The sequence below is a fragment of the Rhipicephalus microplus genome, chromosome 8, assembly GCF_043290135.1.
Source record: "Rhipicephalus microplus isolate Deutch F79 chromosome 8, USDA_Rmic, whole genome shotgun sequence".
NCBI classification, from domain to species: domain Eukaryota; kingdom Metazoa; phylum Arthropoda; class Arachnida; order Ixodida; family Ixodidae; genus Rhipicephalus; species Rhipicephalus microplus.
The window spans coordinates 88,280,829-88,296,577 of NC_134707.1; the positions used below are offsets into that span (position 1 = coordinate 88,280,829).

A 15,749-nucleotide genomic window follows, 5' to 3' on the forward strand; every position below is an offset into this window, starting at 1 on the left:
TCATGTAGTTTCATTGTTTCTAAGGAACACGATTGCATGCAGAAATGTGGCACTAGTGCACGCAGGAGCTACAATTGTGGTGGTTCTGCCAGCTTTTGGAGTATGGGCTTTAGTAGCATATAGTATATGCACACGCATTGACATAAATTCATCTGGCTTTAGGACAGCTTTATCGCATTGTAAATGAACTTTCTTTAACAGCGTACTTGTCTTGTGATTGCCGCAGTATTTTATTAATAATGCGGGCATATTACGGCTTACCACCTTTGTGTGTATAGAAAGGTGGCAGAAAGTATAAATTTTAGTGCGTAAGAGCACAATAGCGAGTGTTGGATGGGTAATTAATTAGCTGTAATTTTCTTTCTTGTTGTGACGTTGTGGTGGATGGATTCGCTGCAGTAACTTTACCCAAAACTTGTCGGATGTCTTGTAAAAGCAGCATCTGTTACCTCCCAATTCAGTACGTGCTGCCGGTTTGGTTGCAGGCGTAAATAACCGGGCGAGAACACTGCGTGTGGTAACTGTACTCTTGAGGTAGTTGTTGTTAGACCTGGCTTTTAAGCTTCATTTACCGAAAATGCAGATTTTATGCTGTGTATTTGCCACAATGCCACATAGCCTTGGTTTCTTCCCGCCAAGCTGGATTTAACCTCAATAAATGTAATTTACTGCCTACTCTAGGTTGAAAACATTTGTTTATTTAGCAGTGTGTGCATGTATTTCCCATTCTATCCCTGCTTTTAGTGTTAACTTCCTTTCTTTATTGACTTTTTGTCAATTTTTAAGTACCAGTGGCTTTGGTAAATGTTACGCAGAGAGTTGGCAATTATGACCATCTACATATGCCACGTTTGTTTACATGCTGTCATTTTTTACTCTACCATTTAAAGCACACACGCTGTGCCTTTTTTTATGAATGATTTCCTGTGTATTCAGCGCTCATTGTTTTGCGCTCTTTTCAAGATAGTCGTTTCGAGTGCCCGAACGTCTCGTAGTACTTGTGTGGCTTGTATGTAGCACTACCTGCGCTCTTGCTGTTAAGTAACTTCGGTAACTTACTGCGCTTCCTCGAGTTTTAAGTGTTTAAGAATTGACGTCCAAGTTTCAGGTAGATTGAAGAAACATTCATGTTTCCCAACTTGTGGTGACAGTTTATTGCAAATATCTTTTATGATGACCAGTGGAATGCATCCTATTCGTTTTAGTTTTTTTAGAACTAGTGCTTTCTTTCTTTGCTGTGGGCAATTTACTGTACGTTGCTTATGAACGGACACGTTACGAGAGTTCCTTCTCTGAGCCTCCTGCGTAACCTCTGTGCCGTCTAAACGACCTTGCTGCTTACTTCAAGGTAGCGGAAAGAGTTCAAACGCTAAAGAACATGTCATTTTTGACTCTGCATCAATGTAAAGTTGAGGCTACGCAGCTATCAGTTCGTTCAACGCGATGTCAAGTTTCCGTAACTCTCGCACACGTTTCGGATTGCCTAATGCTATCTTTATTTCACTAGCAGTAGCCTTTACTGGTAGTACGTATGTGCGTAAAGCACAGGTGTTTTTGAGAAACGCATAGCACTTTGTTGTTAGTATTGTCTCTGTGTCACCAATGCTTTATCTTAATGGCGAGAATTACGAAAAGAAAATGACAACATGACATCAAAGTCTTTTTTTTTCATTCAGGCTGTTGCTCACCCATATATTTATGTATATGTAGGTTATGCAATTGTTTTAGCTGTTTAAGTGACTTTGGTATGTCACTTCAATATTAGTATGTGTGAAGAAGAGGCACTGCAGATGGCATTGATGAAGTATTCTGATGAAAGCGTCCAACTCTCGAAGCACTAGTCTAGCTGTTCATTATCATAACTGACAATGTAGTTAAGCTTGATTAATATCGATGGCGCTTCCCCTTCTACAAAAGCAGTTATTGAGAATCGGCAGTGTGCTGTGCTTTTGATACCGACGTACCAAGTCTAGTAGCAGGGACTGCAACTTTAAGATATGAGGTGCGTCATCAGAATTGAGGGTTATTGTTGGGAGGAACGACACATTTTCAGGGTGCCTGCTCGTTGGGAACCTAGTGAGAAAGAGATTACAAAAAGTTGGACGCACGGGAATAGCTAGGCGCACGTGGGAAGCTTCTGCGCAAAGCCATCATTTTATGTGGCTATGAATTGCGCATGTACGCGACGTTCATCGCGCCTGTATTTGTAAGCCCACCTGCAACGAATTCGCAAGTATTTTAAGCTCGTCCTAAATCCAATGTCTCCGTGTTTCGCCCTCTGATCGGGCCAGGACTCTCGAAATAGCTCGCACCCAAAACAACATTTGTGCCTGTAACAGTGGGCGTCAGCTAGTCATTGTAAGGAGGAATGTGTTAAAGAAAGCGTCTCTCCAGTAATGCACGGTACTTAAAGAATCGGAAGATTTTGGAAACTAACCTGTAGCAGAGGAAACTCTACTGCGATTTGTCTCGACACAGACAAGGAAGTTGGCATTTTTGTTTTCTCTTTTAAAAATATTTTGGTGAGTGATGATGCGTGTGTGGATTTCAAAAGGTGCGTTTGTTCTCTGCTTTCTCCGCAGCTCATGTTTTAGAGTGCGGGGTCGAAAAGTTGTCAGACGGTGTTGAGTGCTCATGCAAGAAATTTTGTGTCGTACGGGCGACTGCGGCGAGAGGCGACAAGAAACTGCGCGGACCTTTCTTCTCCTCCTCCTCTCATCGCATTCTTTAACCTTGTGTTTTTTTTTCTCACACTTTGAGGGACCTCTGAAAGGACTCTCTGACTTCGTTGGACACTGTGTACCATACGTATATGTGTATTCGCCCGGCTTCTTGCAGTGTGCGAATTGTGCATTTGTGTACAGATGACTGCAAAAAACATTCGCAAAGAAAGAAAAAAGGGCGCGTAAAGAAAAGAGGTGCTGCCTTTAACGCAACTTCTATCTTGGTTGCCTAGCTGAAGAAACGAAACTAAGTTAAACTTCACTCCATATGCGTTGCATACTGTATCAGTAGTTTTCCGCATAATTTCTTATCTCTTTGGGTCATGAGGATGGAATTTTGACGTTCGGGTGACACAGATTTGTTTCGTCACTTTCTTTCAATCTTAAATGCCTTTTAGAAGCATACTAGGGACATCTGTTACATTTGTGCCTTCACATATGAATACAAAAAGTAAGTCTTGCGATTTAATCATGTTATGTACCTTCTAAAGAGAGATGACAGGACGTGACATTTTTGTTTGCAACAGAAATACTTGGAGGATAGACGTACTTTAAAGTTTTGCCTTTCCATGTCATTGGATTGGCTAGTGAAATAAATAAAAGAAAAATATGGGATATTGCGTTAAAGGCTCCACCTTTCGACATCCATCCATTGAAAGACTGCTCGTCAGCGCTTGTTATTCCATTTCAACTTTTGTAGGTGATGCGTGTTTCGTTATTGTAAATAAAACTGTGCGAGCCTTTTAAATGAGTCTGCTGCGAGTGCTCCTGGTGTTAATGAATAAAATTGCCCCCATTGGTCATCCATTTGGAGAGTGTGTCAATGGAAGAGTGCTTGTTGTTGCCGTGGTAACATATGTCACTTGTACGATCACTATGTCCTAATTGGTGATTGTGCCTTCCCCACGTTTTTGTTCAAAAATAAAGACCGATTCTGATGATGCTGAGGGCCCTGTTTCACTTCGTCCTGCCTTGAATAAAGGCTTTGTACATTCAAACCGCATTATAACAGAGTCATACCTGCTACAAAGATAACTCATATCCGAAAATTTATTATAAAGATATATTTGTCGCCCCGTATCTATGAAAGAGATATTTTTAATTTACTTTGTTTTAACGGATTATTCGTTATATCCGGGTTCGTTATATCGAGGCATGAGTATACTCGTGTCTGCAAGCTGGCCGTGACTTTGCCCTTGTACTCAATTGTGCTGGTTTTCATAGAAGCTAAAGGGTCCGCATTGAAGGTTATCCCGTGTTTTACTGAATAGATTGAATTGTTCTTCCTTGACGAAGGAAGACACTATAAGCCTATTCCATCTTTGTAAACAGCAGTAGGTGCCGTCGACACCCTCAGGCGACACTGAGGTAGTCGACACTTGCATTAATATTTGTAGCGCAAAAAGGAGAAAAAAACAACTAGCCCGCATCACCGTCTTGGCAGTCTACGCACTGAGCAGTCGCAACGCACCGAGGCAGTCGACACACTGAGGCCAGTGCCGTGCTTCGCTTAGCCCGAAGCTCGCCACTGCCATCTATGAACACATGACAACTGGCACATGAGGCTGCCCCTCAGCCTAAAAATTCTGGCGCTACCTTTGAATGCATTATACAGTTCACTGATTCTTCCTGGCAACTCCTTTGACAAAGTGCTGGAAGTTATTCCTTTAGCAAGGGAGGTAGAAGTGAACCTTTAGTCGAGCGTATTAATGCAGTTAATTTGATGTTTTAGGGAACATATGCACCCCAGAGCTTGCAAGTGGGCCTTGAGAGTGTGCAGTCATGCTTTGAATATGACACCATTCTCCACTGTGATTGTTAAATGGCAGCTACATTTATGGAAGCGTTTGGAATGTCTCTCCCTGCTCTGGCTTTTTGTATTCGAGATGATACTCCATTTAAAAGTAAAGTCTACACTAATGGAAGTCCTCGCTGCACATAGCTCCAAACTTCGCTTCTTTTGAGCTGTCCCTAAGTCGCACGAAGGCTGCCGTCGTAATTACTACCGCTCTACTTACTCGCAAGACGGGCTTTGATTGCAGTAGTTTCAGTCTAGCTACAGATTTCACATAAACATCAAACTTGTCTTGCAGAGTCATGCCTCAAGTGTGGAGCGCCGTAATAAGGAATGGTGGCCAAATCAAGAGATTGTGATGACAAATTGAAGAGAACCAATCGATGTGATGTCGATTAACTTATCGCTAATTTGCTTGAGTAAGTTTCTTTGACATTTACAAATAAAGATTCCTGCTTCTACAGCAGCTCGCTGTAGAACAGTAGCCCGAGATAAACTCGTTCATGACATAATTGATGCAACATATGAAGTAATCATATGGTTTTTAACTAACCTCTAAGTAACAAGTAGAAGGATTGTATATTATGCTTGTTAATATGATTGAAAGTATCCAACTAACCTGTCTTAGAGTGGGTTATCATGATTTTGTTACCCTTGCCATTTTCGGCAAAAAATTACGAAAAAAATTTCCCGTACAGAATATTTTACCGACCTGCCTCGGCAAGAATACTGAATTGCTGTAAGAGTACTTCCAAGTTTATCAGGATGACCTGACACAGCTTGTTACAAAGCTATTGATTCTTAAGGGAAGTCGCAGGTTCGGATCCTGCCTACGCCAAGTTATCTTTTCATCCACTTTTCTTTCGTCACATTTACATTACAATTACTGCTGATAGAATCCCCTATACTTCCCTTGTTGTAATTGTCTGTCATTTCTCACTAATATTGTGTCTAACAAAGAAAACAAGCCCTTAAGTTTACCCTCGTTACCTCATGTTGTTGCTTGGTGTCACGCAGGCCAGACTCGCTTAGCATGGCATATATATGGTACCGTACGTATACTCATAGGTGGGAAAGGAAAGTGACGATGAGAGAGAAAGAAGAAAGGGAGAGAGCGCCACCGCGTCACAAATGCGGGTTTCTTTTCCCGCTCTGCAGGCTGCATGTTCGGAACATAACAAGCATGGGCCGAGGGTGGCGTGCTTGGTTACCTAAGAGAGGGGAGGGCGCAGAGAAGGGTGGTGGGTGGGCGCGGCTATGAATTTTTGGTCTCCCTCCGAACGCAAGCGTCGCCAAAGGACAGGCTCATCACTGCACCGAAATTTTTTTAGGTTGAGCGCAACTGCAGAGAATTTCGTTCTAGTACTGGACTTCTACGGCAGTGATCGTGCGCTAAACTCGTGGTGAGCTCACGGAGGCAGTTGTTTCCTTCCTCCATGTGGTGAGCTGCACCGCCGTAACGTTTAAATTTGGCGCAACAAAAAAAAAATATGACGTCATCAAGACTTGCGTAGCACAATCCTTGACGTCAAGTAGTAGAGCGTCGGCTGCTGCCTCCTACCGGAGGCGGCTCGCGCCAGCGCGCATATCGCGCGTGTGGACCAGACAAGTTCTGACTGTCGTCCGCGATGGGATACGAGCTGTGAACCGTGTTTTTGAAGTGTGGTGAATGTTGGTGCTGCCCTTCTGCCGCTTGGATTTTTCTCGCACGCTGCTCCGCATCGGACATACGTGATTTCTCGTCGGCCCGCTCGGGACTTTGCACTTGGGAGACTGCAACAGGTGAGTTTGAACCATTGTCCATCACGCCGAGTTGATTAGAAAAGCGCGCTCGGACGTAATGCTGCGCGTTGAGCGGCAGCGCCAAAGTTTGAAACACCTCGGAACCGGTAAGCGTGCCATGACGGACACAACGAAAGCGACCGCACCGAGTGCTTGTCAGTAGCTTTAGCAACTAACCCGGACCCAGACTCCAGTCGAAACACCTCTCAGCGCGAAGGACACATTTCGACTTCTTCGCCGTTCTTGCAGTAGGTGTCGACACCCCCCCCCCCCCCCCCCTCCGATTCTCGCCAGACGAACATTTATATATGGGCGAACGGCGCGAAGTTTTATTGTGAACGTAGGTAGAAAAGACGGACGAGGCGCCGGCCATACCACATGACCGAGGCTTTTCTTAAACACTGCGCTGTTACTGAACGTTACGATAGGAGCACCCAAACTAAAAGCCCTACAGACCGTTTTGACAATTAACTAATTCATTTTGTTCTCCATGTCTTCATAAGTAGTTAATTTTGGGTGAGTTGGTTCATTGTGCAGCGAAGGCGTGAACTCCACGTCTGGTGTTTGAGTAGCTCGGGATAGATTTTCTTCTGTCGATGCAAAATCACTGCTCCGTATTTTACAGAATGAGCCTTCTTGGAATACGCCGTCTTTGAGAGAGTGAAATTTGGCGTTGTCTGGATAATTTCGATCCCATACAAAACGGGTTACTCTTTAGATCTGTACTTCACGTCAGGCTGCTAATGTAAAGCGTCCGGCAGTTTTGGTAATATAGTACCGGCAGTTTCTTTTTAGGAAAAGGAATAAGACAATGACACTATAACTTGGTGGTATTAGTAATAATATTCATCGGCATGGGAAAAGTAAAATAGGCTGGGAACATCTTTTTTCACGGTACACCACTCCATCCCAAATTGGCATGCTTCCTTACGAAAACATACATAGCCGAAGTTATGAAGACAGGAAGCAAGAATATTATGTGTCATTACAACCAGGGCGCGTAGTTATGATGTTAACGGACTTCTGCAGCTAAAAAAAAAAAAAAAGCGATGGCGACGTTAGTTTTCTTTTTGGAACTGGTGCGTACATCCGCCGATCCGGTTGTAATGAACCTGTGCGATGGTCGTGCAGTGAGAATATGGTCGGTCCAGTGCAGCAGCGAATCTTTCTTTTCTCTCGCGTTACTTCGGGCGATTGCAAAGTTGCTGACGCGACGAAATGTCACGAGTGGATGCGTGCGCATTCTATATTTGGGGAGGGGGGGGGGGGGGGTATTGCAGTTTTGTAGACGAACATCGTGTTGCCAGTAGTTGCGTAGCGTTATGGTTTGTTTTTTTTTTAGAAAGGAAACGTTTTTAGTGTTTCCTGCTAGACGATTCCCTGTACTTTTTTTTTAGAGGTAAGGGGACGGGTGGGTGGTTAAACAACTTTATGCGTGTTGGTACGCGTTCTGGCGTACACAAGGGTAGAAGTATATGATCAAGCTACTGTTTTCTTTTTTTACACATATTTGTGTCTGCTGACACATGAAAACGCACGCAAGAACATGCGTAAATGGAAGGTAGTGTTGCCGTGTGTGTCTTCGACCAGAAGAGTAGTTGGTTATCCTTGCGAAGTTCCTCTCGTGAGGGCATGGGCGACGAAGGCATGCTGTCCCTGACCCTGTCTTGGAGGAATTTCGATGTTTTAATTAGGCCTATGCCGCATCTAGACGCAAATATATGCCCCCCCCCCCCCTTTTTTTTTATGGGGGCTAAATGTCGTGGTTGAATTGTAATCATGTGGGCGTTTTTGGCAACGCCATGTTTGCAGCGTGTTATTGCGATGACAGGAAACAGTGTCGTTGTTTTGAAGTTTTCTTTTCCCACAAAGAAAATTTAAAAGTTAGCAGAGCAGGATCGATAAAGCTGACAATCAGCAAAACGCAGTTTCTAAGAGATGCACTGGCGAGACGAGATTGGTTCGTCGGCTCCAGCGCTGTAAGACAGTACGGGACAAAATTGGAAGGATGACGTAGGCTCTGCGCTGATATCTTCGTTGGTATCTCTTTTACCATGTTCCCTTATTTAGTGCTTGTTTCCGGAATCGTCCTGGGGGCAGCTGGACAAGAATCAACCCGGTCTCTTAATCGAAATAGACGAGCGGAAAGCAAAGTTGATTGATTGACATGTGGGGTTTAACGTCCCAAAACCACCATATGATTGTGAGAGACGCCGTAGTGCAGGGCTCCGGAAATTTAGACCACCTAGGGTTCTTTAACGTGCGCCCAAAAGGACGCGAAGTGTTCGATTAAACTAAATTCCCGCTTTGTCTGGGAATGGAATTTCGAAATAAATGTTCCATACGACACTTGGCATTCCAACCTATGCGGTCACCAGATTTATTGCAAGCACTAAGTGCTGATATAGCATAAATTCGCCCCTGTTTTGGATCCAACGGCTGGCAAACTTTTGCTGTTGTTAGTACGGTCTTCTACTTTCAGTGAATTTTTCGCGATGAAAATTTTGCAGTTGGTCCGAAGTTAATTTCAGCATTTCTTACCTCGAGGTATACGCGCGTGTGTGTAGCTGTAGTGAAATAGGTTCGTAAGTACCGTATACACTCGATTGCAACGCGAGGGGTGACTTTACGTCGCGTCCAGGAAGGATACAATTGTGGTACTCGTTTGTAACTCGAAGACCGGAGCAGAAGTCTGAAAAACGAAGACGCGTTACGTTCGAGTAAACACGATACCTACGAAAAAGGGGGTCGGAATTCAAGCCCTGACCGATTGGGGGGGACGTATTCACTGTCGCGAAAGCTCGTACCCGACTCACCTTTACGAAGAATTCTGGGCATGCCTATGACTGCTGCGGTATGTGCAGAGGTGCAAGCTTCGGGAAGCATTCTTCGATACAGCACCGAGAATTTAGGACGCAGACCCGTCTGCGCATAACTTCGTGCTTTGAGCTGCACCAAAAAATGTGCAAGACGCCTCGGTTCCGTGGTGGTGGGGAGCGAGTGTGCCCCCCATCCCATCGGCTTAACTGATGCCTCTGAATAAGGCCCGTAGCGAGGAATTCTTTTCCGGGAAGAGGGGGGGGGGGGGGGCATTTGCTGAAGAAGAATACTACGTGTAACACAGATTGTTGCGGGCCAGTCGGTACATGCTGAACGTGAAGCGGCGCTGTGCATGTCTGCTTCTGGTAACATTTGGTCACGTCTAGACGCGCTGTTTCACGTTCAGTCTTTCATTTGATTTCGGTAAAACGCCAACGTCCATTATGGAATCGGGGAAAGGGAAGGGGCGAAAGGGGGCGCTTTCTCTTATACAGGCCTGCTCTGCACATATGCGTAGCACTTCACTGTCTCCAACAAAGTTTTTGTATGCAAAGCGGTGGCACATCCAGAAGATAGGACAATCAAGTTGACCTTCTGCACTATACTAATAATCACAGAGCGCACGAAATTAACTCGCGCCTGATTCCCACGGAACGCGCGCAGTTTCCATCGCAGGGCTGGCAGAAATGTTACCTGTTGACCGTTTTGCCGCCGTCCTTCGATGCGACTCGTTTCCGCAACGAGTGACATTGAAGATTTTATAAACCTTCAGTGTCACTCTCATCGTACACACATCAGTTGCATTTCGTGCTCTGTTATAACAGCTGGACCATTCGTTAGAAGCGTTGGGCCGGCCTGTCCATTCTCGATGACCACGTGTTTTTTTTTCTCCTTTCCGTACCGCTTAGCGATCGAACGACGTTCTGTTGGAAACCAATCGCGTTTACGCGCTCATTTGACTACGAGCCGGCAGTTTTCCAAGTGCGCCTTGCCACGCACGGCCGATATGCACGGACACTTCGGTATGTCGCCTGCGTAGGTCTCGTATCTACGCGTGATCAAGCATGTGTCTTCAGTCTGCTGGACTGACTGAAAAGCACCGCATGTGCGCCTGTAAGAGCAGTGCTGCCCTAGTTGGACCATTTGTCCTTTTTTTTTTTTGTTTAGGGGCGACGCTGCTTAAGCCGTGGTTCGTGCGTCCTCGATGTAGGAGTAGGTGTTTAGTTCTCAGAATGTCCGCTAGATGGCGGTACTTGTATATGATGAATATATGATGAAAAGATGTGAGATGGCGGTACTTTGAGTGTTCACTTGATGAAATATTAACGGTTTACCGATAAGACCCTCCGAAACTTCGCCCCACTCATCACATCATCACGGCCCCGCCGCGGTGGTCTAGTGGCTAAAGTACTATGCTGCTGGCCCGCAGGTCGTGGGCTCGTATCCCGGCTGCGGCGGCCGCATTTCCGATGGAGGCGGAAATGTTGTAGGCCCGTGTGCTCAGATTTGGGTGCACGTTAAAGAACCCCAGGTGGTCGAAATTTCCGGAGCCCTCCACTACGGCGTCTCTCATAATCATATGGTGGTTTTAGGACGTTAAACCTCACATATCAATCATCATCATCACATCATCATTCACCTCGTGGATATGCTGTTTCAAAGGTGATAGTCTTTCTTGGGATGTGTGTGTTTAGAAGTGTTTAATGATTTAGAGTACTTCACTATGGGAGAGCGGAAAGCCGTCCCAGTTGAAAAGAAGTTGTGGTTAGAAAAAGTAGGAAACGATTTAGACTGTGTTTAGAAAAATTGGTAAACGATTTAGAGCACTTGGTACTCTACTATGGGAGAGCTTAACGCCGTCCCGTGGGCCTCAGCACAAGAACGCTAAAAGTTTTGTTCTTTGTCACTTAATGCATAAATCGCGGTGTCTGTCACACGAAACAGTTCAGCTACCCGGCCAATGGTTAAGCACTTGCTGAACGCCCGGCCATCGTAAAGTGGTGGCTGCGTTCATACTTGTGAATATCGTCGATCTAAGAGCAGATAGTACGCATATCTGTGGTGCACTTTAAATACGCAAGTATTAGGTGGTGTGTTCCTTTATTAGAAAATACATCTATACAAAATCGTTAAGACGCTAGTGTTTCTTACGTCGCGCTGAAAATGGGACCCTATGCACGAAAGAAGGCCGGAAGAAGACATTTGCAGTGAAGTGCGTAGATACGCGGCCATTTTAATTCTTTTTTCATCCTTTTCCACCACCACTGACGCTTCCACCGCGATCAGGGCTAATCTGAATTATGTTCGATCCTGATCAGCACTGTTACGCGGTCTCTTTTAATCGCTGTCAAGCCCTATCGGGATCGAGAAGAGTGCGCGGCCGCGTCCCGGCTACCCTTGTTGACCGTGATCATGAATCCGATCTGGACTATCGCAATCAAGTGCCCGTGTGGTGCCGTAGTCGGACAAGAAAGGGAAAACCAGCGCCTTGTCCGTGGCTTAAACGTAGGGTGATAGAAAAGGGGGCGTGGGGAGTGCAACTCCTCCACTACCCGAAAAAAGAAAATTCTTGCTACGCCCACTGGTGCACTTGTTGCCCATGAAGACAACTCGTTAGTGTATGCATTAAATACCGGTGTTCAAATTTTTTAATTTATCATGAAATCCAAAAATGGGAGCTGACATATGGAAACGGAATTTTGAATTCGAAGTTTGATGAACAGCTGTAAGAAAGAATTGAAAAAAAAAAGTGTCTCAGACAGTATGGCCAGCGTATTCGCTAGGCGGGCTAGTTTAAATGTGGAAGTGATTGACACGTGCTGTGGCTGTCGGCACCTCACAGTGCGTGACGTCACATCCACTAGCCCTCTCAAAACTAACTCGCCTTAAAATGGCAAGGCGCCCTTGACAAAGATACGTTCACCTACCGACACGTCGGCCTCTCCCTGAGGCGCTCCTGTTCACTATTTTACGTACCCCGCCGTGGTGGTCTACAGTTGCCAAGGGCCGTTCCACGCGCTTCCCGCACAGCCGCAACGCACGTGCCGGGACCCCTACCGCACGCAAGCGGGGGACAAATAAGCCAATTGGCGACGCTCTTTCACCCTCCGCTTGGCTGTGGCTGGTGTGCCGGCTCGTGCGTTGCGGCTGTGCGAAAAGAGCGTGGAACGGCCCTAAGGTACACGGCTGCTGCATTTTCGACGGACGCGAAAATACTGTAGGCCCGTGCGCTCAGATTTGCCCCATGTGGTCGAAATTTCCGGAGCTCTCCACTGCGGTGCCTCTAATAACCATACGGTGGTTTCGGAACGTTAAGCCCGCATAATATTAGTGTTACCGTGGACGAATGCGCGTGAAAGTGGCGAGGTCGGTGCATACATTGTACCATGACCTTATTAATTCACGTCGCGACATACAAAAGCAAAGAAATACCTCAGCCCAAGATGACGACGCCCAAATGTCTTACAAAAGTATATACACGAGTCTTTACGGGATACAGGAAGGTGGCCGTTTGGAAATGAGTTTTGCCAAGGTGGCGCTCGGCCAAGAGCACAAGCATGGCAGTTGTCACTGCAAGCGCCGCGACACATTCGTCCACGAAGAAGCGAAAAAGAAAGAAAAAAACTGGATCAAACCGCACGATATCGTGCCGTACTCGTATACTTCGACCTCAGTGACACTTCCAGTCGCAGGCTTGCGACGCGTGTTGAATAGATATGTTGTGGTCAAGCTTCTACCGCATTGACTCTTGCGAACTCTTCCTCCTTCTTTTGTTGTAGTTTTGTTTTGTTCGTCTCATCTTCGGCGCGCCTCGATATGAGTTCCACGTTTTTCAGTGAAACAGATAGCTGGCCGAGTCGATATGTATCCATATTATAATTTTTTTTCTTTTAGCGCGCACGAAATACAGAACAACGTGCGTCTCTTTCTTGCCCTGTATTTTGTGCGCGCTAAAAAATAAAGTTACAATATGAGTTCCACGTTGTCTGCGTATCAGTTAGCGGTTGCACGTCTCGGACCACTTTGTCTTTGCCGTAGGGCAGGTGTCCGAACTTATACCTTGCGTCGTCGTGTACCTCTGAAGAATTTTTATAGTACATCTGGGGTTTCTACGTGCCCCAACCGCACCGAAGTGGACGTCTCCGAAAATTTTCACCGTCCGCACTGACGTCACACAGTGTACGCGGGCCTGACCACCGCTGTCGGTATCGCACCCGTGACCTTCGGATGAGCGGCTGAGTACCGTCTTAACATCGACGAACAGCCCAACACGGCGACCCACATGTTTTTATAGGTGGTATACTCTATAGGTATACTGTGAGCCACCGCCCCATCAAGAGGTACAGCCGTGTCCGTAGGCACCCGCTCCTTCTGCAAATGCGGCGTGCGAAAGTGGGATGAGGAAACGTCCGGTGAGCAGAATAGTGTCCAGCGAATAACGGCAGACTATCGCGTTCCCATGCGCGTTTTTCGAGCCATCTTGCTTAATTCGGGCGACGCTTTCTCTCTCTCTCTTCTTGCGCGTGCCACGTCCACGATTGTTTCTCACGACATAGGTCTCAGGCGGTGCGTTTTCCTATCCTTTCCCTAGGGAACGTGCCGCAACGGATGAAGGCGAATTGGGGACGCCGTAGTCGGATCGGCGGCTGTTCGACGTTGTTGGATTATAATAAGAAAGTTGTTGCGCTAAGAAGCATGGGGACGCGGTTTGGATACCCGGCAATGGCCGCCGCGTTGAAATGGTACACTCCTCAGGTGAAGGGCTCCGGGTATTTAGCTCAATTGTGGCTCTTTGAAAGGCTTGTAAAAGAGCATTTATGTGAAGAAACGATTAGGTTTATATTTATAAAGCTTTTTCGGAAAACACTAGTGGCGTCAAATCTGTCATCGTGGACGTATCAATCGAGGAGACTATGACAGAGGTGCCATCTGCGATGGCTGTCACCGCGCATGAACCAAGCCAAACGCGTTGCCCCGTGGAAAGCAGCCCGTTTAGGATTTAAAAGAAAAAAAAATGGGGGGGGGGGGGAAGCGAAGCTATGTATTCAACGGTCGAGATTTCAGTAAAGTACATCGCATGCTGTCGTGGCGCCGATTGCCTTGTCTTTCCTGAACTACGATCCTCCTGGCAATCTTTCAATCGGCTACCACCGAATGGATGAGGAAGACAATCTTGAACACTGGAGAAGAAAGATTCTCGGAGTCGGACAGTCGAAATATGAGGATGAGTGTAAAGAACACACTTCGTTACATATTGGAAATAAAGTTGTTTCGAAATGAAGATTCGTCCTGAACGTCGAACCTTGCGCCTTGATGGCTGCCAACTGTTCGTGGTGGCTTTGTCTGTGCTCACGTACCCGGACCCCTAGTCGCAACATCCACTGAATACCGGCTCCTACGCACTAGGGGGCGATTGTGTCTGCCGCTGGCCATCTCTAAATCGAGCGCGCTTTCAATCCTCTGCTCGAAACGAGCTGTGCACCTGGGAAGAGGAAATAAAAAGCCAAAGGACGTCATCGCTCACTGCTGCGCTTTCTCTTCTGTCTAGCGTAACGCGCGCGCTTTTTAGACACGCTCGGCAGAATCCGAGCGAGGAAAAAAAAACAAAAAAAAAAGCGAACGCAGCGCACACGGCCAGCGCTGTACACGCCCTCAACAGCCATTCTTCTTCTGTTGGAGGAGGAGTGGTGAAGTTGCCGCGAAGAAGCGAATCTGCGTAGCGCGCTGCGCTAGAAGTGCCGCACGCCGTCCAGCTCAACGGTATCTATAAACGTTGGTCCAGCTTGGATATCGGTGAAGTACAAGAAGAAAGCGAAGCCGAGGAAGTGAGAGAGCGCGTAAAAGATTTCTGACCCCGATCTGCCGGGGCGGCGTGTAAAGCGTGCCCATCGTTTGCGCAGGCGTACATGCGACTTCGCACGTGCCTTCCGTTTGAATGTGGTTGGTCGCAGTTTTAGATGCGGAGCATCTTATACTCGCGCCTTGTAGTGCGCCGTCCGCACCGCTTCTCGAACATTCGACAGCTGACGCGCGCGCATGCGCCGTCGCGCCGTCGCCCACTCTTCCACCATCTGTGCATCCCTTCCTCCTCTACACACCGCGCGCGCTTCACTCCTCCACCATCTGTGCACCCTTCCTCCTCTACACACCGCGTTCGACATCTACAATTCTCCTGATTCTCCAGTGGACGCGCATGTGGCGTCGCGCTTCGAGAACATTCAACAGCTGACAGTGCATGCGCCGTCGAGCTGTATATATACTCAAGGTCGGCGCTCGCTCGCTCAGTTGCCGCTCGTCGGTTGGTTTGTACGGCGCGTCGACGTCCAAGGTCGCGGTGAAATGAATTCCAACGAATCCACAAACACAATGATCGACGTCCCTTCGACCAGCGCCGCCCTTTCGCATACGTGTGTACGTGTTCACTCATTTAACACCCCCTCCTACAACCACGTTAACCAATTTAGCCATCGACCCAAGTAAGTCGCAATTTAACACCCCATTTCACAACCACGTTAACCAATTTAGCCATCGACCCAAGTAAGTCGCACTTTAACACCCCGTTAACCAATTATATGGTCCGCATCCTCCTCAGTGTTCCCCCGAGGGAAGCTGCGGGCAATTTTATTATG

At 46.8% G+C, this 15,749-nt stretch overlaps 2 protein-coding genes across 5 annotated transcripts in view; both read left to right on the forward strand.

Moving 5' to 3' along the window:
* Positions 1 to 5,014, forward strand: part of su(f) (cleavage stimulation factor subunit su(f)) — a 92,258-nt gene extending 87,244 nt beyond the window's left edge. For 2 of the 3 annotated variants that reach the window (XM_075872275.1, XM_075872279.1), the window contains one exon: positions 4,817 to 5,014. In XM_075872275.1, the coding sequence (XP_075728390.1) occupies positions 4,817 to 4,888 (72 nt within the window). In that variant the 3' untranslated portion in view covers positions 4,889 to 5,014. Of the gene's footprint in view, positions 1 to 2,582; positions 3,531 to 4,816 lie in introns of those variants that run through there. The other variant, XM_075872276.1, reaches the window with a different exon arrangement.
* A 1,130-nt stretch (positions 5,015 to 6,144) lies between these two features.
* MESR3 (misexpression suppressor of ras 3) overlaps positions 6,145 to 15,749 on the forward strand; it is a 242,402-nt gene continuing 232,797 nt past the window's right edge. The window contains exon 1 of one of the 2 annotated variants that reach the window (XM_037415944.2): positions 6,145 to 6,300. The gene's annotated coding sequence lies outside the window, so the exon portion shown is untranslated. The remainder of the gene's footprint in view (positions 6,301 to 15,749) is intronic. The other variant, XM_075872280.1, reaches the window with a different exon arrangement.